Source organism: Berghia stephanieae, chromosome 1 (assembly GCF_034508935.2).
Source record: "Berghia stephanieae isolate SIO BIC M18660-M18661 chromosome 1, UCSD_Bste_1.3, whole genome shotgun sequence".
Classification (NCBI taxonomy): domain Eukaryota; kingdom Metazoa; phylum Mollusca; class Gastropoda; order Nudibranchia; family Aeolidiidae; genus Berghia; species Berghia stephanieae.
In genome coordinates, this window is record NC_088360.1 from 12,401,324 (window position 1) to 12,421,596 (window position 20,273).

Consider the following 20,273-nt stretch of genomic DNA (forward strand, 5'->3'; position numbering starts at 1 on the left):
TGATTTAGCGTAATTTTCACTAACACGCTCAAAGATCGGAGATCCCAGGCCAATAGAGACGTGTGCAGAAAGAGGCACCGAGACTGTAATAAGGCGGTATTACATTTTTTCCTTTCGACAGAGAAAACACTGTGACCGGCCAGATATTCATTTTACACCTGAGTGCGGTGAATGTAAATAATTCATGAAAACAACAAGCCACAGCACAAAGGATTTCTAAAGGATTCAACTCTGTGCTGCCAACGGCGTAAATTAGAAATCTATTCTAGCGTCCCTGTTCACCCTGCAATGATTGCGCAGCTGGATATATCTATTGAATAATGGATATGTAAAATTACACCAACGCATAAGTCATAGTGATATATTTTGTAAATTTATTAAATGAACTTTATTTAAATAGAAAAACAACAAATGACGGGATTTTTAAATGACTCGACTGATACTGATACTAATACGAGCTCGTACGTGCCCCCACCTCATAAATTGGTATTATATCGTGGATTAATTGATTCTGAATAGCTAGTAAATTGTAGAAAAATGTGTAAAACTTAAGATAAATACGCGTGCCTTAATGAGAAGAAAAAATGTTTAGTATAGGCTTCTGGTGTCTAGAGTTGTAGATAGTTCTGATTCGTTTAACTTTAAATTTACTTTTGGGCACCTGTGCACCCCGAAATAATGCTGCATTGATGCGGTGGGTTATTATGAATTTATTATATCAAAGCTTAATTGAATGAAGATTGTTACAATCGGAAACTTTTTTGTGTCACCTCTTGTAGAGCCGATAATTCTTTCTTCGACTAAAAAAACATCTGGAAAGGTCAATAAAATCACAACAATACGAACACAATCGTCTTCTATTCACATCTATTTCTGGAGCTGAGACTTGGACAGCAACAGAAACTGCCATTAAAGCTCCAGTCCCTCATGATTCTAATATTACTGCTTGAAGCTTAGAGAAGAAAATAATAATGAAAAACATGGAGTGGAAACTTCAATCAAAATTTATAAATGCAAAGGATGTGGACGTTTAGCATTTCCCTTTGTCTACAAAACACGATATATAAGACACTGAAGACTTGACAACTTTACGACGCCATTCTCACATCTCATTTTCGTCTTTAATGTCTCATTCATTGCATCCTTTCAACAAAGGAAAAACCAGAAAAGTCCGTATCATGACTTTTTAATTTGAATTGAAGTCTCTTTTCTATTATTATTTACAGTTCTTCATAAACAATTGACTGAAAAAAACCCAACTGGAAGGCGTGCCAAATCGTGGGGGATTGCGAAAACTTTCGCATTCCTATGCCACAAAAGAGTTCCAAAGCCTAAATAAATAAGTGGGTTATCATAAAACAGTCCTATTCCATTTCATAAATCTATATTACCTTTCACACATTAGCTATACAGCAAAACAAACCTTCTCTTTGTGTTCCAATTCTTTGTTTAACTTTTATATTGTATTTTTTACCAAACATAAACTCAAAACATCTATGAATTCAAATCCTTTGTGGTTATTATTACAATCAAAATAAAAGTTACAAACATAGATTGCTGTTCTTATGTTTTAGCAAACAAAAATTTGCATACAAAATTGGTTTAATATCAAAGAAAATTGAAACTATTAGAAAACCAAATTCTTCGACAAAAATATATTATAATATGTTAGAAACGATGATTTTATCGTTTAAAAAACTGCAAATTACTTAATATAAATGCAATGAAACAGCAGCTGAAAAAACAAAAAGGTCGCTAGAAATAACCATTGCCCAGGCCGATAGTTGAGAAGTGCAGTGGTCCAGTGAATATCTCGCTTGACTGGTTCATTCATTGTTGAATCCGAGATGCTCAACGTCCTTTCTCTTCCATAGGAATCTATTTCTTTGGGATGTTTCTCCTCACCCAGTGTGATCCTCTCATCGTCCTCACAGCTATTATCCCTTGATGGCGAATCATCCATCAAGTCAGCCAAATGGGTGAAGATACTTTGGTAGCTTCGTGATTTTCTTACAGAATCTGTAAGACAATATGAATTATCTGAATCGTAGTGCGAGTCATAAAAATTGGGCAGCTCCATCATTTTCTTAGGCTTTTTACTTTTTCTTTTCTTGTGTGAAATAAATCGTCTCTTATTTCTATCCGAGTGGCTTTCCAATTGACTTTCTAATCTTGACCTTTCTTTGCGGCTACGCTTTGATGCCTTTAAAGTTTTGGCAATTTCATAACTGACACTTGAGTGCGTTTCTTCTTCCGAATCAATACAATCTCCGGAGTCCTGCATTGACAAACTAGAAGCAAAAAGAGTAGCTTCCGTTTTCTCAACGCCCGACAATTGTAAAGAACGGCTAATTTTATTCTTTCTGTTCATTGACAATTCCGATTTAATGAGTCCTTCTTGGGTATCGTGTGACTCTAAAGTAGATTCGTCAGAATACAAATGATATCCTTCGTGGGCTGTGTACTCTTTATGAAATGATTCCGAGTCGACATTTCCAGTAGATTCTTGTTGCTTGCCCATTGCATTTTGGTCATCCATGTTCTGGTAATGACAAGAATGAAGAGTGGGATAACTGTAGTCATCTATATCAGCATCTTGACTTAAGGTCTGATGACAGACTGTTGATACGCTTAAGTTCTTCATAGGACGTAAATGCACGGCGTCAATCTCAATGCAATTATCATTGAGTCTCTCTGGGGAGGTAGGGTCTGATTTTGCTGGCTCAAAACCCATCTCATCCGCCAAGTGGAAATCAGTAGTGTATTCGTGCTGTGATTGTTTTGGAAATTCCTCTTTTATTGAAGGTATTTGACACTTGTCACTGAAAAGTTCTATATCTTCTGCAAAGCTCGGAGCTGTTTCTATGCAAGAGTTGTGGTCGTATAAAACCTCCTCCTCTTTCGTTTTTAATCTATTCTCCTTCTCATCATCATGATTCGATCTTAAGATCTTGTCTTGTTTTTCTGGATATTTAAATACAGTTGGTATAGACTCGACGGTATCATTTATTTTGTTTTCAAATGTTCCCTGATTGTATACGATAGATTGATTCTCTCTGACACGTAACATTTCCATCTGTCCATTGCTTAATTTCACATCTGTGGTTGAATCAACATGAGCATTTTCCTCCATGGCTTTCCAATTATCAGATGTTTTTTCCTTGCATAGGAAAATGCTTTCAGGATTTATTTCATTCATTTTATCTTTTATCTCACAGTTGCCCAAAACTTTGCTATGCGTTGATGACTCTTCCATGTACGTGTTCATCACCAAAGAAGGTTGTTCAATGTCACAAACTCCACAGTCATCGATCGTTTCTCCGGGATATGACTCCATCATGTCTATGCCCAATACGGCGTCAGGGGTCAAATCTTTTGTAACTTGTTCTAACGGTGAGAGATCTTTATTTATATTACAAAGAAAGCCACTGTTGCATGGTTCGAGAACCCAGCTTATATCGGAAGCGCCCATAGATGAGAGGCTAGTATTTCTCTCTGATCGTTCAAGGGTAAACGGCGTGCTTCTACCATCATCTTTCTCCTCGTCTTCGTCAGTAATAACTGATTGTTCTGTAAGATTACCTTCAACTTGGGCCTGGTCACTTGAATTGGTTGAAGCACTTGATATCGTTGACGTATCGATTTTAAAAGAAACTTTTTTGGGGATTGTGTCAATTGTTTCCACAGAAACTATATCGTCATTGTGTGCTTTGTCATCCATATCAAAATTGGGCATTGTAAAGATTATTAATCCTTGATTTTCTTCAACAGCAGAGGTGGTTTCTCTTTTAACCAGTCCTTCGCCGTCATTGGTCAGCCACATTAAATCTCGATTTATCTCTTCCTCAGTTTGTGAAGTCGCGCTCCAAATGCCCCTTTCCTGTGTATCTTGAAAATTGTCTACCATTGCTTCCAATTGCAAAAAAACAGAACCATCATCGACTTTCTCCAAAACATCAGTTGGTAGCGGATGTGGCACAAACTGTGCAACCAGCTGGGTTTTTATAGTATTTCCTACTAATTCTCCGGTTTCCCGAGCAGTATAACAATCTTTTTTGGAATTGTCTTGAGAACGTTGAACATCACCTTCTTGACAAATCGTCTCTGAAGCATCTATATAGAAACAATCCACATTCGTATCCACATTAGTTTCCTGAATAGTTTGCTCTTTTGACCTACCTGTCATGGACTCGTCGGCGTATTCCGTATTGCTTTTACATTCATAAGTGATATCTTCGTCGCATTTGGTCTCTGGATAATCCAGTACATTTACATACTCACTTGTTGTTACATTGACGCATGCTTTTATTTCTTCGTCAATAATGTCTATCTTATCGTTATGAGTCTCCAACACACATCTTATGCTTTTATCTTCGTCCGTGCTTTTGCTCTCAAAGTTGGATGAGCTCCATATTGACTTCGGCATGTCATGCTCCTCTTCCTTAGCCGGTATCTTTAGTTGATAGGTAGCATCGCTGGGAAGACTGCTCGTGCATATGCTTTCATAACACGATGAGAGAGAACTTTTACCTGATAAATCATCTGCATTTTTTGCCAATTCAATATTGAGGCTAGAAGTGAAAGAGGCACCCGATGTATCACAGTACTGTCTTGCGTCTAATGCAATTATTGAAAATGTAGACTGTGAACTATTGTCACTGCTTTGTCCTAAATTCCTGTCATTTCTAGTTGCATCTTCTTGTGACGTAAGAACCGATTTGGTAGGGCTGGATGGTAAATTAATATCAAACTCTGATGTTTTTATTGGACTGTCACATATTGGCGCTACAAATTGAGTATTTTTTACCAACGCATCAGCAGAGAAAGACGCTTTTAATCCTTTATCAACAGTGAATGGTTCGTGCTTTTCGAGAGGAAAAGTCAAATTTAACATGTAGTTTTCTCCTCTAACTTTGTGTGATTTGACAATAGGAACGGTTATTACTTCACTTTGATCATCAGATTTGTAATTGTGTAATCTTTGAAAATTGGATTCATTTTGGCCTTTCTTTTCGTTTGGTAATAAACTGGAATCTGAATACTTTAAAGAAGTTAATGAGGGAATTAGTTCTTCTTGCATCTTGCCAGCCCGTGTACCGGAAGGTGAAACGTCATTGCGTTGAACCATTCTCTCCTCTAAATATCGAACCATGTCCTTGACTGATGTCTGCTTTCCAGATGGATTTGAGCCAAGTTGAACTTGCCTAATAGATTCCCTGTATACTGGTGAAGGAATATCTGAGCCATTATAACTCTCGTTTTTCAATTCAAGGGAGGATGTCCGCATATTTTGCCCTGATGTCCGAATGGTGAGCTGGTCAATACTTTGATTTTGCAGATGATGGTAGCCGTTGTTATTGTTTCTCGTCGGATTCCTTCCTTCGAATTCCTTATTCTGAGAAATTGTGAGCTTATTTTGCATTCCTGAAGCTGTTAAGTTTGAATTTACCTTGTGATTGCCTCGAATAGATCTTTCCTTGCATGGTGTTAATGATTCTCTCACACTTTTGATTATCATTGGGTCAGTTACCGGCAAAACTTTGTGTCTAGGACTTTTGAAGGTGGTGTTCTGAGTGTCCGATATGTCCTTTTTGAAAATAAGATCTGAATGGTATGCAGAGTTTTGATTCATGCTCCTCGGAATTTGATGTAAATTAAACCAGTCTTCGGCTAAACATTTCTTGTTTTCTGATTTCTTGATCTCAATAAATGTATCGCTGTACCGCTTACTCCATGCATTACTGGCCATTTGTTCGTGATTTTCTTCATTATGATCTGGTTTTATCTCATCACAGGAAGATTTTTTATGAATTGAAGGAGCTCTAGGCAATTTGCCATTATTATCTTGATGGTTTAATGCAGCTAGTAAACTTTGTGATGAGCTAGATCTCTGGTCCATTTCTGCCAGCATGTTGTCAGAGAAGTACTGCGTCAATATTGGGTCTGAGCCATCCGTTCCTATCTCTTTATTCTTGAAATAGGTACAGCTGGGTTGTGGAAATGAAATATTCGATTTCATGCTTTCCCTCCACTCTTGTTTCAAATGAGGTGATTCTACCCAAAGTTCTTTTCCAAGATTTAATGTTTTTCGTCTCTGACGTTTAGACTCGATTAATCTCTCAAGTCGAGTCGCAGGCCTCGTACTCATGTCACTGTTTTCTTTTATTCGATTTTCGGGCAAAAGCTTATCTATATTCCGCGTCTGTTTTGGCGAACCTGGCAACGATTTACTTCTACGGTCTTTTAAGGACTTGCTGAATATTTTCTTAAACTTTCTAAAGATGCCACCCTTTGTGGATCCGTTGGCGTTCTTGTATTTAGTTTTACATTCGACTGGAGATGCCGGCAGTGACAAACTGCTCGGGTTCTCTTTGGTACGGCCAGTATCTTTCGTTGACGAAAGTGTCCAATTTAAATCTGACTCTGGATACATCCGTATGCTTCTTTCAAAACTCCCATCCATGTGTTTTTGGTTGTACCTGTACATATCTAAGTCATCCGACAGTACGTCATAATTGCAATGCTCGTCCGTATAACGAATGTCATCTTTCGAATTTTGTCTCCCATCTGAATTTTCGTGTTTACCAAAGAGATGAGGCACCGAGTCTACTGAAGATTGTTTTACAGATTCAAATGAATCTTGCATTGAGGATTTTGAAGTCCACTTCAACATTTTGAGTTTTTATATTGATTCTGAATGAGGAAATAATTCAAATGCCAAGTTTATTTATGATAATATCGTGTTAAGTCAGACTTCTGTTGTAGTTGGAAATATTCAAGATTAAATACATTTTAAGTATACAAATCCCATAGTATAATAATGTAAGAACGTCAACATCATCATAATCATCATCATCATCATCATCATCGCCGTTGTTATTTTTATCATTATCACCGTCGTCATTATGGTAGTCATCATCATCATCATCATCATCATCATCATCATCATCATCATCATCGTCGTCGTCATCATCATCATCATCATTATAATCATCATCAACATTATGGTCATCATCATCATCATTATTATCATCATCATCATCATCATCATCATCATCATCATCATCATCATCATCATCATCATCATCATAACCATCATCATCATCATCATCCTCATCATCATCATGGTCATCATCACCCACAATAATAAATGATTTGTTTGATTTTTGTTTGTTTACAATTGCATGATTATGCTGCTTTTGTTTTGTGTTCTGAATTGGCAAACTGCCTAAAATAAACTTTGAATTGTATAGTTTCTGCTGTGTCGTTTATCGGATGAATAATTGTCTCAGGTGATGTAAAAAAACAAGAACAATGAAAATTATCAGAACTCGGATATTTTACATTAACATTTTAATCAACAGTCCTGCGTTATTGATAAGGAAATTTTACCCGCATCACTCAGCTTAGCTAAGCGGCAGTTTTTTTTTAAACAGAAAACCAAAACAATGATAATTGAAAGATTTGTTTGAGAACTTATGGATAATCTCAAAACGGTATTATGATGCTTAAAATGCATTTTAAGCTTAACTTTTAAAAGTTACGTAAAAATAAATGCCGCTATTGGACACAGTGAACTCAATTACCATCATAATTCCGGATTGACCTGGTGGGCGTCAAATTCTCAAAGCATACATTTTGTTATTTCTTTTTGCATGTGTATGTTATGTCATTGTAAACTTTTTTTTTTAATGAATCAAGATATTTGAAACAAATCTTAGTAGAACTAGTTCCCTGCTAGAAACGGTTTGGGGTTTTTTGGGAGGAGGGGGGGTTCTTTGAAGAATTTATATAATATGGGAGCGGGGGCGATAATTAGATTGAGTGACGAGGAATTGTATTTTATGGGACCCATTTCTATCGTGAGTATAGTCAAGTATAGTCACTCTGTCCTCCAAGGAGTGATTGGGTAAAGAGGCCTTACTGGAATCGCAGGAAGTACTTCTCTATAATCAAAAATTCTATCAAAGCTCATTTGATGCTACAAAAACAGCAAAGTGGTATGATCTTTGATTCTTTCTCAGGAATTACCGAGTTCAGCTCCCGGCCGTGTTGTATCGCCCTCAGTAAGTCACCACGCCCTGGCTAATTTTGGGGCGCTTCATTGCGGCATACGTCTGCATTATTCCAGTCTTCCCTTAGAATAGACCATAAAGACAAATTATTCCTTGGGAGGAATAAAGGGAAGTTCTATTATGTTCATCTATTTATTGATTCAGTCCTCTTGTTCGGAGGGTTATCCAAATCAATTTTAGGAATGCTTGCTCAAATGAAGCACAAGCGAATGGATTCGTTGTTTTGTTCGTAAAATCACCAAGCAGACGATATCGAAATGAAGTAAAATCAGACCACCAATCCTGTGAAAGGTTATAAATAATCGATTGTCTCAAAACGGTGTTTATGTTGGTGTGAACACTATGCTAAATATTGTTTTTTCATCATTACCAATAAGATTAAAGTAGCACTCTTCCTACTACTACTACTACTACTACTACTACTACTACTACTACTACTACTACTACTACTACTACTACTACTACTACTCTCTTTCTTTCATTCTTTCTCTCTCTCCCTCTTTCTCTCTCTCTCTCTCTCTCTCTCTCTCTCTCTCTCTCTCTCTCTCTCTCTTTTCCAGTCCGTCTGTCTGTGTGCCTCTTGCTTTCAGGTCAAAATATATAACTTCGAAAAGTAACATTATCTTTAAGTGCAAGAGCTCACTGCATTCAAAACCGAGATACCCTAACGTCAAGGACTATATTTCGAAATGATAACGTTATCTTTGATAATTTGACATCTAAACAGAAGGCACAGTCTTTTTTAAGATATGATTTTTTATAATTATAAGTTGTCCTGCTATACTATGCTCCTGAGCTTCATCTATAACGAATATCAAAGGTTTACTCAAAGATATAATTTATTTTAATGTGACCAACGAACATCACAGGAAAATACATGTCTGTGGCTTTCAATACCATCAAGCGCCAATCCATTTAAATGTTATGTAAGGTATATTCTAGAAGATGAAGTAAGAGTAACCCGATTCCTGAGTGAAACCCGATCAATGGCCAAAATAATCATTTCTTAACTAAATTGGTACAGCACATTGAGACAGTTTGAGCTTTGATTTGTTTACCTAGAACTTGAATATGCTTAAAATATTGTGTAGATCTGTACTTTCAGTCCAATGACAATTTACAAACGAATCCCCATGAAAATTGACTGTGCTGGCATTGACTTTAAAGGCCTCAAACCAGTCTATCTAGAAGACGCCCAAGAAGTTTTACAAAAAAAACTGTGTTAATAATGACAAAACAGATGTGATATTACTAACAAGGATAGATGATGACTGGAAAGCCACGAAAAAAATAAATCACCGATTGAAAAGATAAAATAAAATTGAAAACTAAAATCAAATTGTACACACCCCTTGTAAAATTAATACTTATGAACAATTGCTGAACATGGGCACTGACCGGAACTGAAGAACTAAAGTTGCATAGCGAGGTAGAGTGCAAAGTATCGTAAAACGCAACTTTTCAGGAGAGACCAAAAAAACTGTTTTAAATTCATAATAATCATTGAATACTCACGAAATTTACTAATATTATGTCAAGAGAGAGAAAATTACGGTAGCCTTTTTGAGACGAAATATTGCTTGGGTTTATAAAAGTTGACTTACGGTAGTCTTGCACCCTACCCTCGATAGATTTTCCAGAAAACAGCCTTAAATATCCGATACCTCCAAAATATATTCCACTGTCTTAAATAGAGACCTTAAACGCCTCCAAAATCATCAAGCTAAAATCAAAGGAAGATCTTCTGACATTAAGATAAGATAAGATAAGATATACTTTATTCATCCAAAAAAATTGGAAATTCGTTTACAGACGTGGCATGCATGAAAATGTATAAACACAAGGTTGAGAATCTATGGTGACAATGTATGTATGTATATATATATATATATATATATATATTATATATATATATATATATATATATAATATATATATTTATATTTATATATATATATATATATATATATATATATATATATATATATATATATATATATATATATATATATATATATGCAAATGCACAAAAATATAAAAATATACGACCAAGAACCAATAGCAACACTTTATATATTAATTATTGGCATCCATTAGCATTAGCAAAAGACTAAACTGTGGAAGGTATTGACACAGGCGTTAGAGAGCCAACTGAGGCGTCATGATCGGCTGATTTAGAAGCGAAAGGCCTTAACTCAGTAAGTCAAGTCTCAAAGTGGTATTAACTCGGTGAAACGAGGTGCAAGAAATTCGATCTATAGCGACATATATGAAACGAGATTAATTTATATTCGTTATGGTGGATAACCCTAATTACTCACCAACTTTTTCTGGGTCCCAAACATAAGACAATAATCAAACAGTCAATTGGCTACACTGCCGTACTCTTACAAAACGCCTTTCTTTCATTTTGGCTAGAATTTTCATTTACCTCAAATCTTTTTTATTTATGTTATGATGGCCCTAAACATTCCACACAAAAAATCCTTGACCTAAGACTTTAAAGTTTTAGGCTAAAGAATCTTTGACATGTGAAGATATTCTGGTTAAAATGAAAAGGACATGCAGTGAAAGGACGGGTTAGAGTTAGATATAAATATGAAAAAATGTGTATGAAACAGTGCCAGACAAAGTAGAGAGAGATATACAAGAAAATATCATACCCAAAAAATCAGCCTTCAGATTGACAGTCGATTGGGAAGATTTTTTCTTTAACTTTTTAACTGCTTGAATTACTTGAATGATTTATTATTATATTTTTTTGTGTTATTCTATTTGTTTTGTCTGACATTATTTAATACACATATTTTCAGAGAATGGGAGTATATTTATGTTTTAAGTAAGTTGGGTTTTTTTTTCATTAATAATGCCTTTACGGAGTTGGCTAGGTGAGTGAATTAGTCTTTGTCTAAACTTTATGAAACTGAAAATTTGACCTCGGGGCTAGCTAAAGACATCATAAACTACTATACTTTTTGTGAATAGATAACCATAAAAATATTATAATACGTAATAATCCATTAAACTGTTTTACCTTAACTTAGTAATTGATTTGAATTGAGAAATCGGTTAATGAAAAGAAAACCTGCTACTCATTTTGTTGTATTTGTCGCAAAATGTAATCATTTACCAAAATTTTGGAAATTTTATACGTTCAATAATTGTTCAAGATAGTGTCTCATCGTGCGAAACAATAACAATGTACTGTAACTGCAAAAGTGCTATTTTAAGAAAATGCGTACTTATATCCAATTTTCTTTTTAAAATGTTAAAGTATGCCTGAAATATTTATGTGACAGACTATTTGATTTATCGTCTAACTCCGAAGAAGCGAGCAATTGTTACTGTCTTTAAGCGTTTAACAGTTAAGTTCAAACACCCTTTGAAAAAAAATGAAATATCGATTATACATCCACAAAGCAGATGTTTTTATATTAAGATTACACTACCAGAAAAAGAACTATCTGCATGTTCATTTGATTCCAAACTTGCTACTAAAGGTTGTGGAATATTTTGATTGACTGTACTTCAAAGTGGGAATTCCAAAACCTCGATCTTGCAAAGAGAAATGTAGGAATATTCGGTTTCTTGTAATTTTAGCAAAATCGACTGTCGCATAATGCTAAAAGTAATAAAATCATTACCCTTTTTGTGTGGTGTACTGGGATGTCGAACGCAATAATTTTACTCAATTTCCGCCATCACTTATGCTGGTTGGACGTGCAGACGCCTTTTTTCTACATATATTTTGATATTACCTGAAATAGTACCGTAATGAGTTTTTAAAAAATTGTTTTTGTTGTTGGCTGGAAATGGATTTTAGTCCGAAACATTCCGTGTTATGTATTAAGTTGGGGTTTTTTTTTCTCAAAGCTCTTATACTCATTTTTATTCAATTTCTACAGAATCCACAACTTCTAGTAGCTTAGTATTTTATTGGCATTAATGAAATAATCGCGATCTCCCTGGATTGAGAATTTTTGGCAAGATGAGAGTCATTTAAATCGATCGATATTCTAATGACGGGTTTGTTTTCTTGCCAAATGTGTAAATCCTTGTCTTTCCAGAGAACTGGTTAAAAGAGGATGGTGGTAGTGGACTTGATTTTCTAATGACGGGTTTGTTCTCTTGCCAAATGTGTAAATCCTTGTCTTTCCAGAGAACTGGTTAAAAAAAGATGGTGGTAGTGGACTTGATTTGACTACAGAGGCATTCTACGTCATCATAAGTGTGACTGTGTGGTTCACCGGTACAGTGGCTGGTCTTTACAATGGCTGAATGTGATTGAGTTTGGTCCCGACGGTGTGTTTTAGGTAAGGTACTTTACACTCATTACCTCACTCCACTCATGTGAATTAGTACCTGGCTATAGTTAATGATGAAAAATGCAATAGTTAAAAGGCAGGACGCCTAACGGGCGAGATATGGAAATATGGTTCTATATGGTCTGCTGAGGAAATTAATGAAAATTGTTGTGCGCATTGAGCATAGTTAATCTGTGGAATTGAGCGTATTCGATGTTCATACCTTGTTTATTATACGGTCTGGACAACATTGTTCGTAAAATGAAACTTTTTTTTCAAAATTTGACTCTATTCATAGAATTAATGAGACTGATGCCTCCATGAATTGAAAACAGCAAAATTTACGCAGTATGCGACCAGTTCCTTTCTGCACTGCCTTTAATTTCATCAAATTAAAGGAGCCCAGCTACTCGTAAAAATTGCTAATAAAATATTGAGTTAAGATACTAGAATCAAAAAAGGAATTTACACTGGGAAAGCAAATGTTCATTCCAGTGCGCAAGATCTCCAGCGGAACAATTTAACCAAAACAAATAGCAAAGATAGTTCAAGAAATACTCGTATAAAGTTTTTTTTCCTATTCATTTTATTACAAATGGTGCAACAAGAACATAGGAATACTTTTGATGATGAAATGTGAGCAAGGGTGAGAGATACATAGCAATGCCCACACAACTGTAACTGTCATTGTATCACTACCTTGTGCTTTGTAGTAGGGGGAATTAGGCTAAAACCATGCAAATTCGGGTTGAAAGCATGAAAATTTGCATACAGGTTGCTAAAACCCATAGAAAAAACATCTGATATAGAACCACTCTGGCAATCAATCATAACTTATCGGTTTAAGGCCTTTACATTTTACCTATTACAGCTATATTAAACAAGGGAAATAACTGCGTAAAAATATATATTTTCTTCATATTCATTGTATTAGGGAAAATTAGGCTAAAACCGTGCACAATGGGGTTGAAATCCTGAAAATTGGCATATAGGTAGCTATGAGCCGTATAAATAACACCTGATATAGAACCACTCTGGCAGTTTATCAGAACAGTGCGTTTTTAGCACTTCTATTTTTTCCTATATAGGATTACTTATCCAAGGAAATAACAACGACAATACAATGTGCGTTCTAAAACTTTAAATACACGGGTAACCATTTACGGTAGCTAACTGATGGTTATTTCGTGTTGTAACTAGTAGATAAAAGCGGGAGAGGGGGGAGAGGGATTGAGCGGGAGAGACGGAGAGAGAGAGAGAGAGAGAGAGAGAGAGAGAAAGAGAATTTTACTCATTACTGTATTAACCTAACTAGTAGATAAAATAGGGAGAGGGGGAGAGAGGGGAAGAGGGAGGAGAGGGGGGAGAGGGAGGAGAGGGGGAGAGGGAGTGAGCGGGAGAGAGGGAGAGAGAGAGAGAGAGAGGAGAGAGAGAGAGAGAGAGAGAGAGAGTTTTACTCATTACTGTACTGACCTAACACCCCCCACCTCCCCCCCCCCCCCCCCACACACACACACACCCCGCATCTACACAAGTCCGTGCAAGGCAAACCGGACCTTAAACACTTGCATCAGTAGGTGCCGATACATTCTCTCTTACATAAGAGACACTTGACAATTCTGGAAATAAGCTCCACAGTGGTTCATGTCGATCGTCACATTTGTGCAGGGTTCTCTTCTATAAACGATATAATGTTAGCAAAAGCTCGACTTCTTTCAAGAACTGTGACATCATGATTATCATCAGCAGTGACATCTGTTAAAGCTTGTTTTTTTTTTAAAGTATCGTGCATGACAATTTTTATGGTATAGGGCGGTAGTGTGCCTCCTGAGCGACTAAATCTCCTCCGGCAATAAATGACAATATATCAGAATCTTGTATAGAGAACGCTATTTCACGAATATTTTCTTCCATATCTGTTGTCATTACAGAATGGAGTACTCCGATTCCATGTTTTTACAAAAAAGCACGTTTGTTTATTATAGCCAATCTCTAATTTTGAACGTTGTCTCATTATTCTCGTGGGTTGCGAATATTCATTCGGTGACTCCTCCAAGTCAAATGACGAAGTTTGGAATTCTTGTAGGGCAATTCTTTTAGATTTCTTTAATTCTTATCGCCTAATTTTGTTGGCATTAAATTTTAGACAACAATACTTATGCCACTTAGCATCATTTTGTTTTAAGCTTTCAATAATCTCATTTCTTTATGATGAATTTAAAAAATAGATACATCCAACTTGTTTTCATCACGAACCAAATAATTGAATTGTGTTAAATCTTCAAAAAGAGTTTCATAGCCTTGCCCTTTGTCATACCTCCTCGACTAAGAGGGACATTATAAACGGTCTGTGTTATCTTGTTGGCATATCAAACATTTGTCCCAGTCTCTGGGAGCAGTTCTTTTTGCTATTGTATGTGTATCTGAAATTATGCAAACGCATTCCTTTATTAGGCATATGCAATATTATTTCATAACTCTCTCTCTCTCTCTCTCTCTCTCTCTCTCTCTCTCTCTCTCTCTTCTCTCTCTCTCTCTTTCTTTCGTTTTTCTGTTAAAGACCTATCATCAGCAGGCAAAATGTGTGCAGTGCCTTATATAAGGACACAACAGTACAAATAGAACATTCTCCCATTGTCCCTTTGAGGTAAATAACGTAAAGTAAATAACTTGCCACAATACAGCATCATAGTGGTTGATGATCATGATAATGATGATAATTATAGCAATTAAAGTGGCATGCTGACTATTTACTGTCATCAAGTTTGACCGAAATAGGTTTGAACTCACCTATAGCAGTATATTTGGAAAGAAAAGAAAACAGGAGGAGGGGAGAAGGAGCACTGTCCTTTGTCAACACCGGAATCGGCATTTATTGAGCTGTGTTCTGCTAGTCTGTTTTGTCTACCCCTCTGCTCGTCTGTCCGTCTGCCCGTCCGTTTTAGAGCAATTGATTATACTATATTAAATCAGATGCAGAAAAAATCTCATATTATAGAATATTGCTCGCTAGACGTCCTTTAAAACGAGTGAAATTGAATAATATTTACATTAAATAATTTGTATGGTTTATGAATCGAAAGTAAAGGGAAAGGAAAACATCCGCTTCGACGCTAAAAATAGTCACCAATGGGAATCCAAAGGATGACGTAAAACAACCATTGGTCGGCTTGCCCCGAATGTTTACACAATAAAAATGAAAGAAATTATTGTCGTCCATTTCAAAATGTTCTAATCTTAAAAACCTTGTATCTCAACTAATACTGATCTGTCAGAGTGGTTCTATATCATAAATTATAGGGTTTTTCATATTCTACAACATATGTAATTTTCATGCTTTCAACCCTGTTTGCACAATTCAAGGGGGTTTTTTTGACCTAATTCCCCCTACTATTGGTTGTTTGGTTTGTTTGTTTGTTTTTATTTAAGGTAAATGTATTCATTTCCGCTTCAAAACGTTATCAGGACGGGGTGAAAATGCTGCTTAAAATCAATTTGCTGATTACAGAATAAAATCTGAATTACAATAAGGGCTTACATTGATGAGATTTGGTTTTGTTTTAATTCTTCATTAATAATATATCATAATCTCAGCATATTGAAAAGAATGGAATTGATAAACATTTGATGATTTATTAGATGTTAGAAAGATGACCTTAACGAAAAAATGAAGTATACAATAACAATTATAGAAGAATGAGTTGTTTACAATATCATAATAAGCATTTTAATTCGTAGAAAGTGTTGGTTAATAATAAACATTATGCACAACAGAACAATCAATATAGACGGAATCGGCAGTTACAGTAACAATGGAAACAGTGTAACATTTAAAGTTTCTCTCTCTCTCTCTCTCTCTCTCTCTCTCTCTCTCTCTCTCTCTCTCCCTTTCTCTCTCTCTTTCTCACTCACTCTCTCTCTTTCTCTCTCTCTCTTTCTCACTCACTCTCTCTCTTTCTCTCTATCTCTCTCTCTCTCTATCTATCTCTCTCTCTCTCTCTCTCTCTCTCTCTCTCTCTCTCTATATATATATATATATATATATATATATATATATATATATATCTGTATATAATGTGTCTATGTATATCATATATATATATATATGTGTGTGTGTGTGTGTGTGTGTATGTGTATGTGTGTCTGTGTACATTTATTCTTCAATTTCTCTGTCTTTCTTCCCTTCCCGTCTAACTTTCTCCATCTCTCTCTCTCTCTCTCTCTCTCTCTCTCTCTCTCTCTATCTATCTATCTATCTATCTATCTATCTCTTTATTTTTTTTTAGACGTCTCTCTCTCTGACACACACAGACACACACAGACACACACACACACACACACACAAACATACATTCATCGTCGTTCTTCTTTCTACGATCATTCGGGTGAGTCATATTGGATTACATACTTAGAAACACTAAGTATTCATTACTATCTTTAAGTTTATACTTTGTTACCATGACAACACTAACATCCATCGTTTTGATAACGAAACATGAATGATCTCATCTGTTTCTATTTTTAATCCCCATCAATCTTGAACATAATATATCTCGAGTTAAAAATTGTCTGCATGTACAACAAAGAACCGGCATGCCTAAAGAGGCGACCTGAGATCGAGGCCACAAAAATGCCTGTTTCTCCCCATTAATGATAACAATGGAATGGAAGCGTCGATTAAATTAACGAAGACAGATAATATAGATAGAATGCGCTTGGCCAAGGAGTTCACAACATTGCCATCCGGAAGTATAACGGACCAACACACAAACTCTGTATAACCATGAACTTTTATAGTCTGGTTAATACAGTATAGTGAGAACAACTCACAAACTCGGATGGCAAAAACAATAACAAAGGCCTGAGTGACGTCATCTGCATACTATCTATAGACAAAGTGGAAACCCGAAACGCTCTGATAATATGGACGTTTCGGAATAAAGGGGAAACCCGAAACGCCCTGATAATATGGAGGTTTCGGGACAAAGGGAAGACCCGAAACCTCCACATTATCTATCTTTGTTAATAAAATTGAAGCCTCCGTTTGAATATTGTTATTTATATATCTGACCTTCAAGCAGCACCAATCGCATTATCTCATAAAAGATAACGCGTATTGATATCAGATTTACAAAAACAATCTGGGTCATCAGATTGTCAAGGGTTAATACATGTAACAAATCGAAGGCTAGAGACAATTGGATTCAATAGTCTGATGTCACGTCGCCCATCGTGGTTCTAAACAAAGAAAATTGCTATTTTTTATTTTTCATGCTGGCTAGAACTTTTCAAATGTCTTGTGATCAGAATGTGTAAAAGTCAAAACATGATCAGATTTATAATGTTGTTTTTTCCCTCTGGATACGCTTTTATGCTCGTCGGAGAAATATTTTATAAGGGCGTCCGCCATTGTTCCGATAGTTTAGAGCCAGTTACTAATTTATCATGCGTCATTACGAAGGAAGTGAAGTTACGACTGTTGAAGCGTATTAGTATCATTTTAATTTTTTCAAATGTCTTCCAAAGTCAGAATTGTTTGAAGTTATATCCACATATTTGGAGGCCTGATAACCGAACGCAATTATGGGTTTGATTTAATATTGTTGCAATAGAGAGTAGTTTGCGCTGATTTGAGAACATTTCCATTATAACAATGAGCCCTAAATATTTTCGGTTTCCAAAACTTCAAATAAATTCACGTCGGTCTGAGAGATAGAATGAAAGATCCTTGCACTCTTGTTTTGTTTTGTTTTATGGAATTCGGAATTCGTTCCCATAGTGCACTCGCAAGCTAGGCAGCGATAGTATAAGATAAGATACCACTTTATTCATCACATAAAAAGGAGATTTGTTTACAAACGTGCATTCTACAAGTATCTACTACATTAATGTAGCAATGAGTGCCGCGCTGAGGACCGGACCGAGGACCGGTCCCACGGTCTTTTAGCTGTGAACCGTGGTCCAGTCCCAAAGAGGAAGACCGCCGGCGGTCCTCACTTCTTATCACCTTTCAACGGTCTCGCGCCATACTACTTCCCCAGCGATTCGTTGCCTCGGTCCTTTGCCTATCTTCCACCAATCACCACCCATCCCACTTAATTAATCGCACCACCCCCCTTTGCCATACACTAAACGACACAGACGACCATAGAGGCAGACGACCACCTCCCTCCACTCCGCAAACCGCCCTTTCGTGTGTGAGATGGGGGGAACAGGAGGCGCACGCCTTGGACGATTCCATTATACGGGGTAAATTTCAAAATTTACTACACCATAATGATCGCAATGACAATGATCTATGATGAAGGCATGACCCCTCTTCTCTAATGGGTTATTGTTTGAAATGTATGTGACTACTAAAGATGTGTGTGTGTGTGTGTGTGTGTGTGTGTGTGTGTGTGTGTCGAACCTAGCAAGTTGCAAGTCTGATTTTTTGTTTTCTTTTGTCCATCTCTTGTCGCCACTCCTTTCTATCGCATTGTTGTCATTTAAAATAATAAAATAATATTAAAATTTCGTTTGGTGTTTTAACTAATCAAGTAATATGAGTTTCATTAGTTTCTTCCGTCCAAAAAAAACAGTTATAACGTCTGTATTTTTAAAAGGTCCAATAGAATATTTGGGGACCCCGATAGCTCAGTTGATAGAGCACTCTCTTTATACGCAAAGGGCCAGAGATCGATCCCGGGTGCAGTCGATTTTTTTCTGAATCCCTGTCTACTCAGCAATGAATGGGTAGCTGAGTTTGTTAGATCTGGCGAAAAGTCACCATCGACCCCTCTTATCACCTCATCCACCCCCTCTTATTATAACTTCACGTCTCTCTCTTACTCTTCAATGCTCGCTGCCCTCTAATGTGTGTGTGTGGGGGGGGGGGAGGGGGGGGGGGGGGTAGGAGTTGCGTGTGTGTATCAACGCCACGAACAACTCGATCAACGCCTTGGGCGATGCCATTATCTCCGTTAATGGGGATAAATTTCAAATTTTATTAAATTATCGAAGTAACAATGAAGTACGGTGAGCAAATAAAGAAGGCATCACCCCTCTTCTCTAATTAGGTTACAATTTGAAATGAGTGTGACTACTCCGTGTGTTTTACTCCTGTAGGCCACGGTTTTCATCGTGTAGCGGTCTTTAACGGTTCAAGAATGAACGGACCGGTCTAGAGACCGGTCCTTGCGGTCTTCATTTCCCAAGGACCGTAGGACCGTGGTCCTTAAGCTTGCCAAGGACCGCCCCGCACTAGTAGCAATGACTATCCCGCACAAATCTTTGGGCCTCTTTTTCGCTTACGAAGTGCCCGAATTCGCGTCAAAATATGGGACGAAGCCGTTTCGTATATGCTATTTCAAAAATTTTATTACGACGCTGTTTATTGATGAATATGACTGAAAGTTGGCACACAGTTAGAAAAAAGGTCATTTTAGATTATGTCAAGCGACAAAACTCGTGCGATTACCAGAAGACCGTTAAAAATAGATTTTTACTCTTTGGAGTAAAATATTTCTAAAACTACCGGGCGTGGAGGTTTTGTCGCTGAAAAGGTAATACATGAACATTTCTTCTTTTTGGTTGTAAAATTTCATATGAATATGACGAGTACTTTTCCCGTATTTTACAAAACACCATCCTAATTTGCTCTTCAAGTTTCACGCTTATTACGCAAGATACAACCAAAGGTCGAAAAAAATGCCGAAAAAGCGTCCCATATTTTCGCGTTTTATTCCTCTTTGCGGGTCATCCAAATAAATGACACATTTGAAACTGCATAACTTGTTTATTTATGAATGGATTTTCAAAATTCAAAAACATTTTTACTCAGTGGAGATAGTGCTTTGATTTTAAACAAAAATTTTCCTCAAAAAGAGAAAAAAACATTTTTCATAGTCATTGC

The 20,273-nt window shown here is 36.5% G+C and overlaps 1 protein-coding gene across 1 annotated transcript; it reads right to left on the reverse strand.

Annotated features, from left to right (window-relative positions):
- Positions 1 to 357: 357 nt before the first annotated feature.
- On the reverse strand, positions 358 to 11,483 carry LOC144968141 (uncharacterized). The gene is made up of 2 exons (XM_078906163.1): positions 11,110 to 11,483; positions 358 to 6,693 (listed from the first exon to the last, which is right to left on the reverse strand). Exon 2 carries the CDS (start codon positions 6,671 to 6,673, stop codon positions 1,706 to 1,708), a length of 4,968 nt encoding a protein of 1,655 aa, XP_078762289.1. The 5' UTR covers positions 6,674 to 6,693; positions 11,110 to 11,483; the 3' UTR covers positions 358 to 1,705.
- Between the last annotated feature and the right edge of the window lie 8,790 nt (positions 11,484 to 20,273).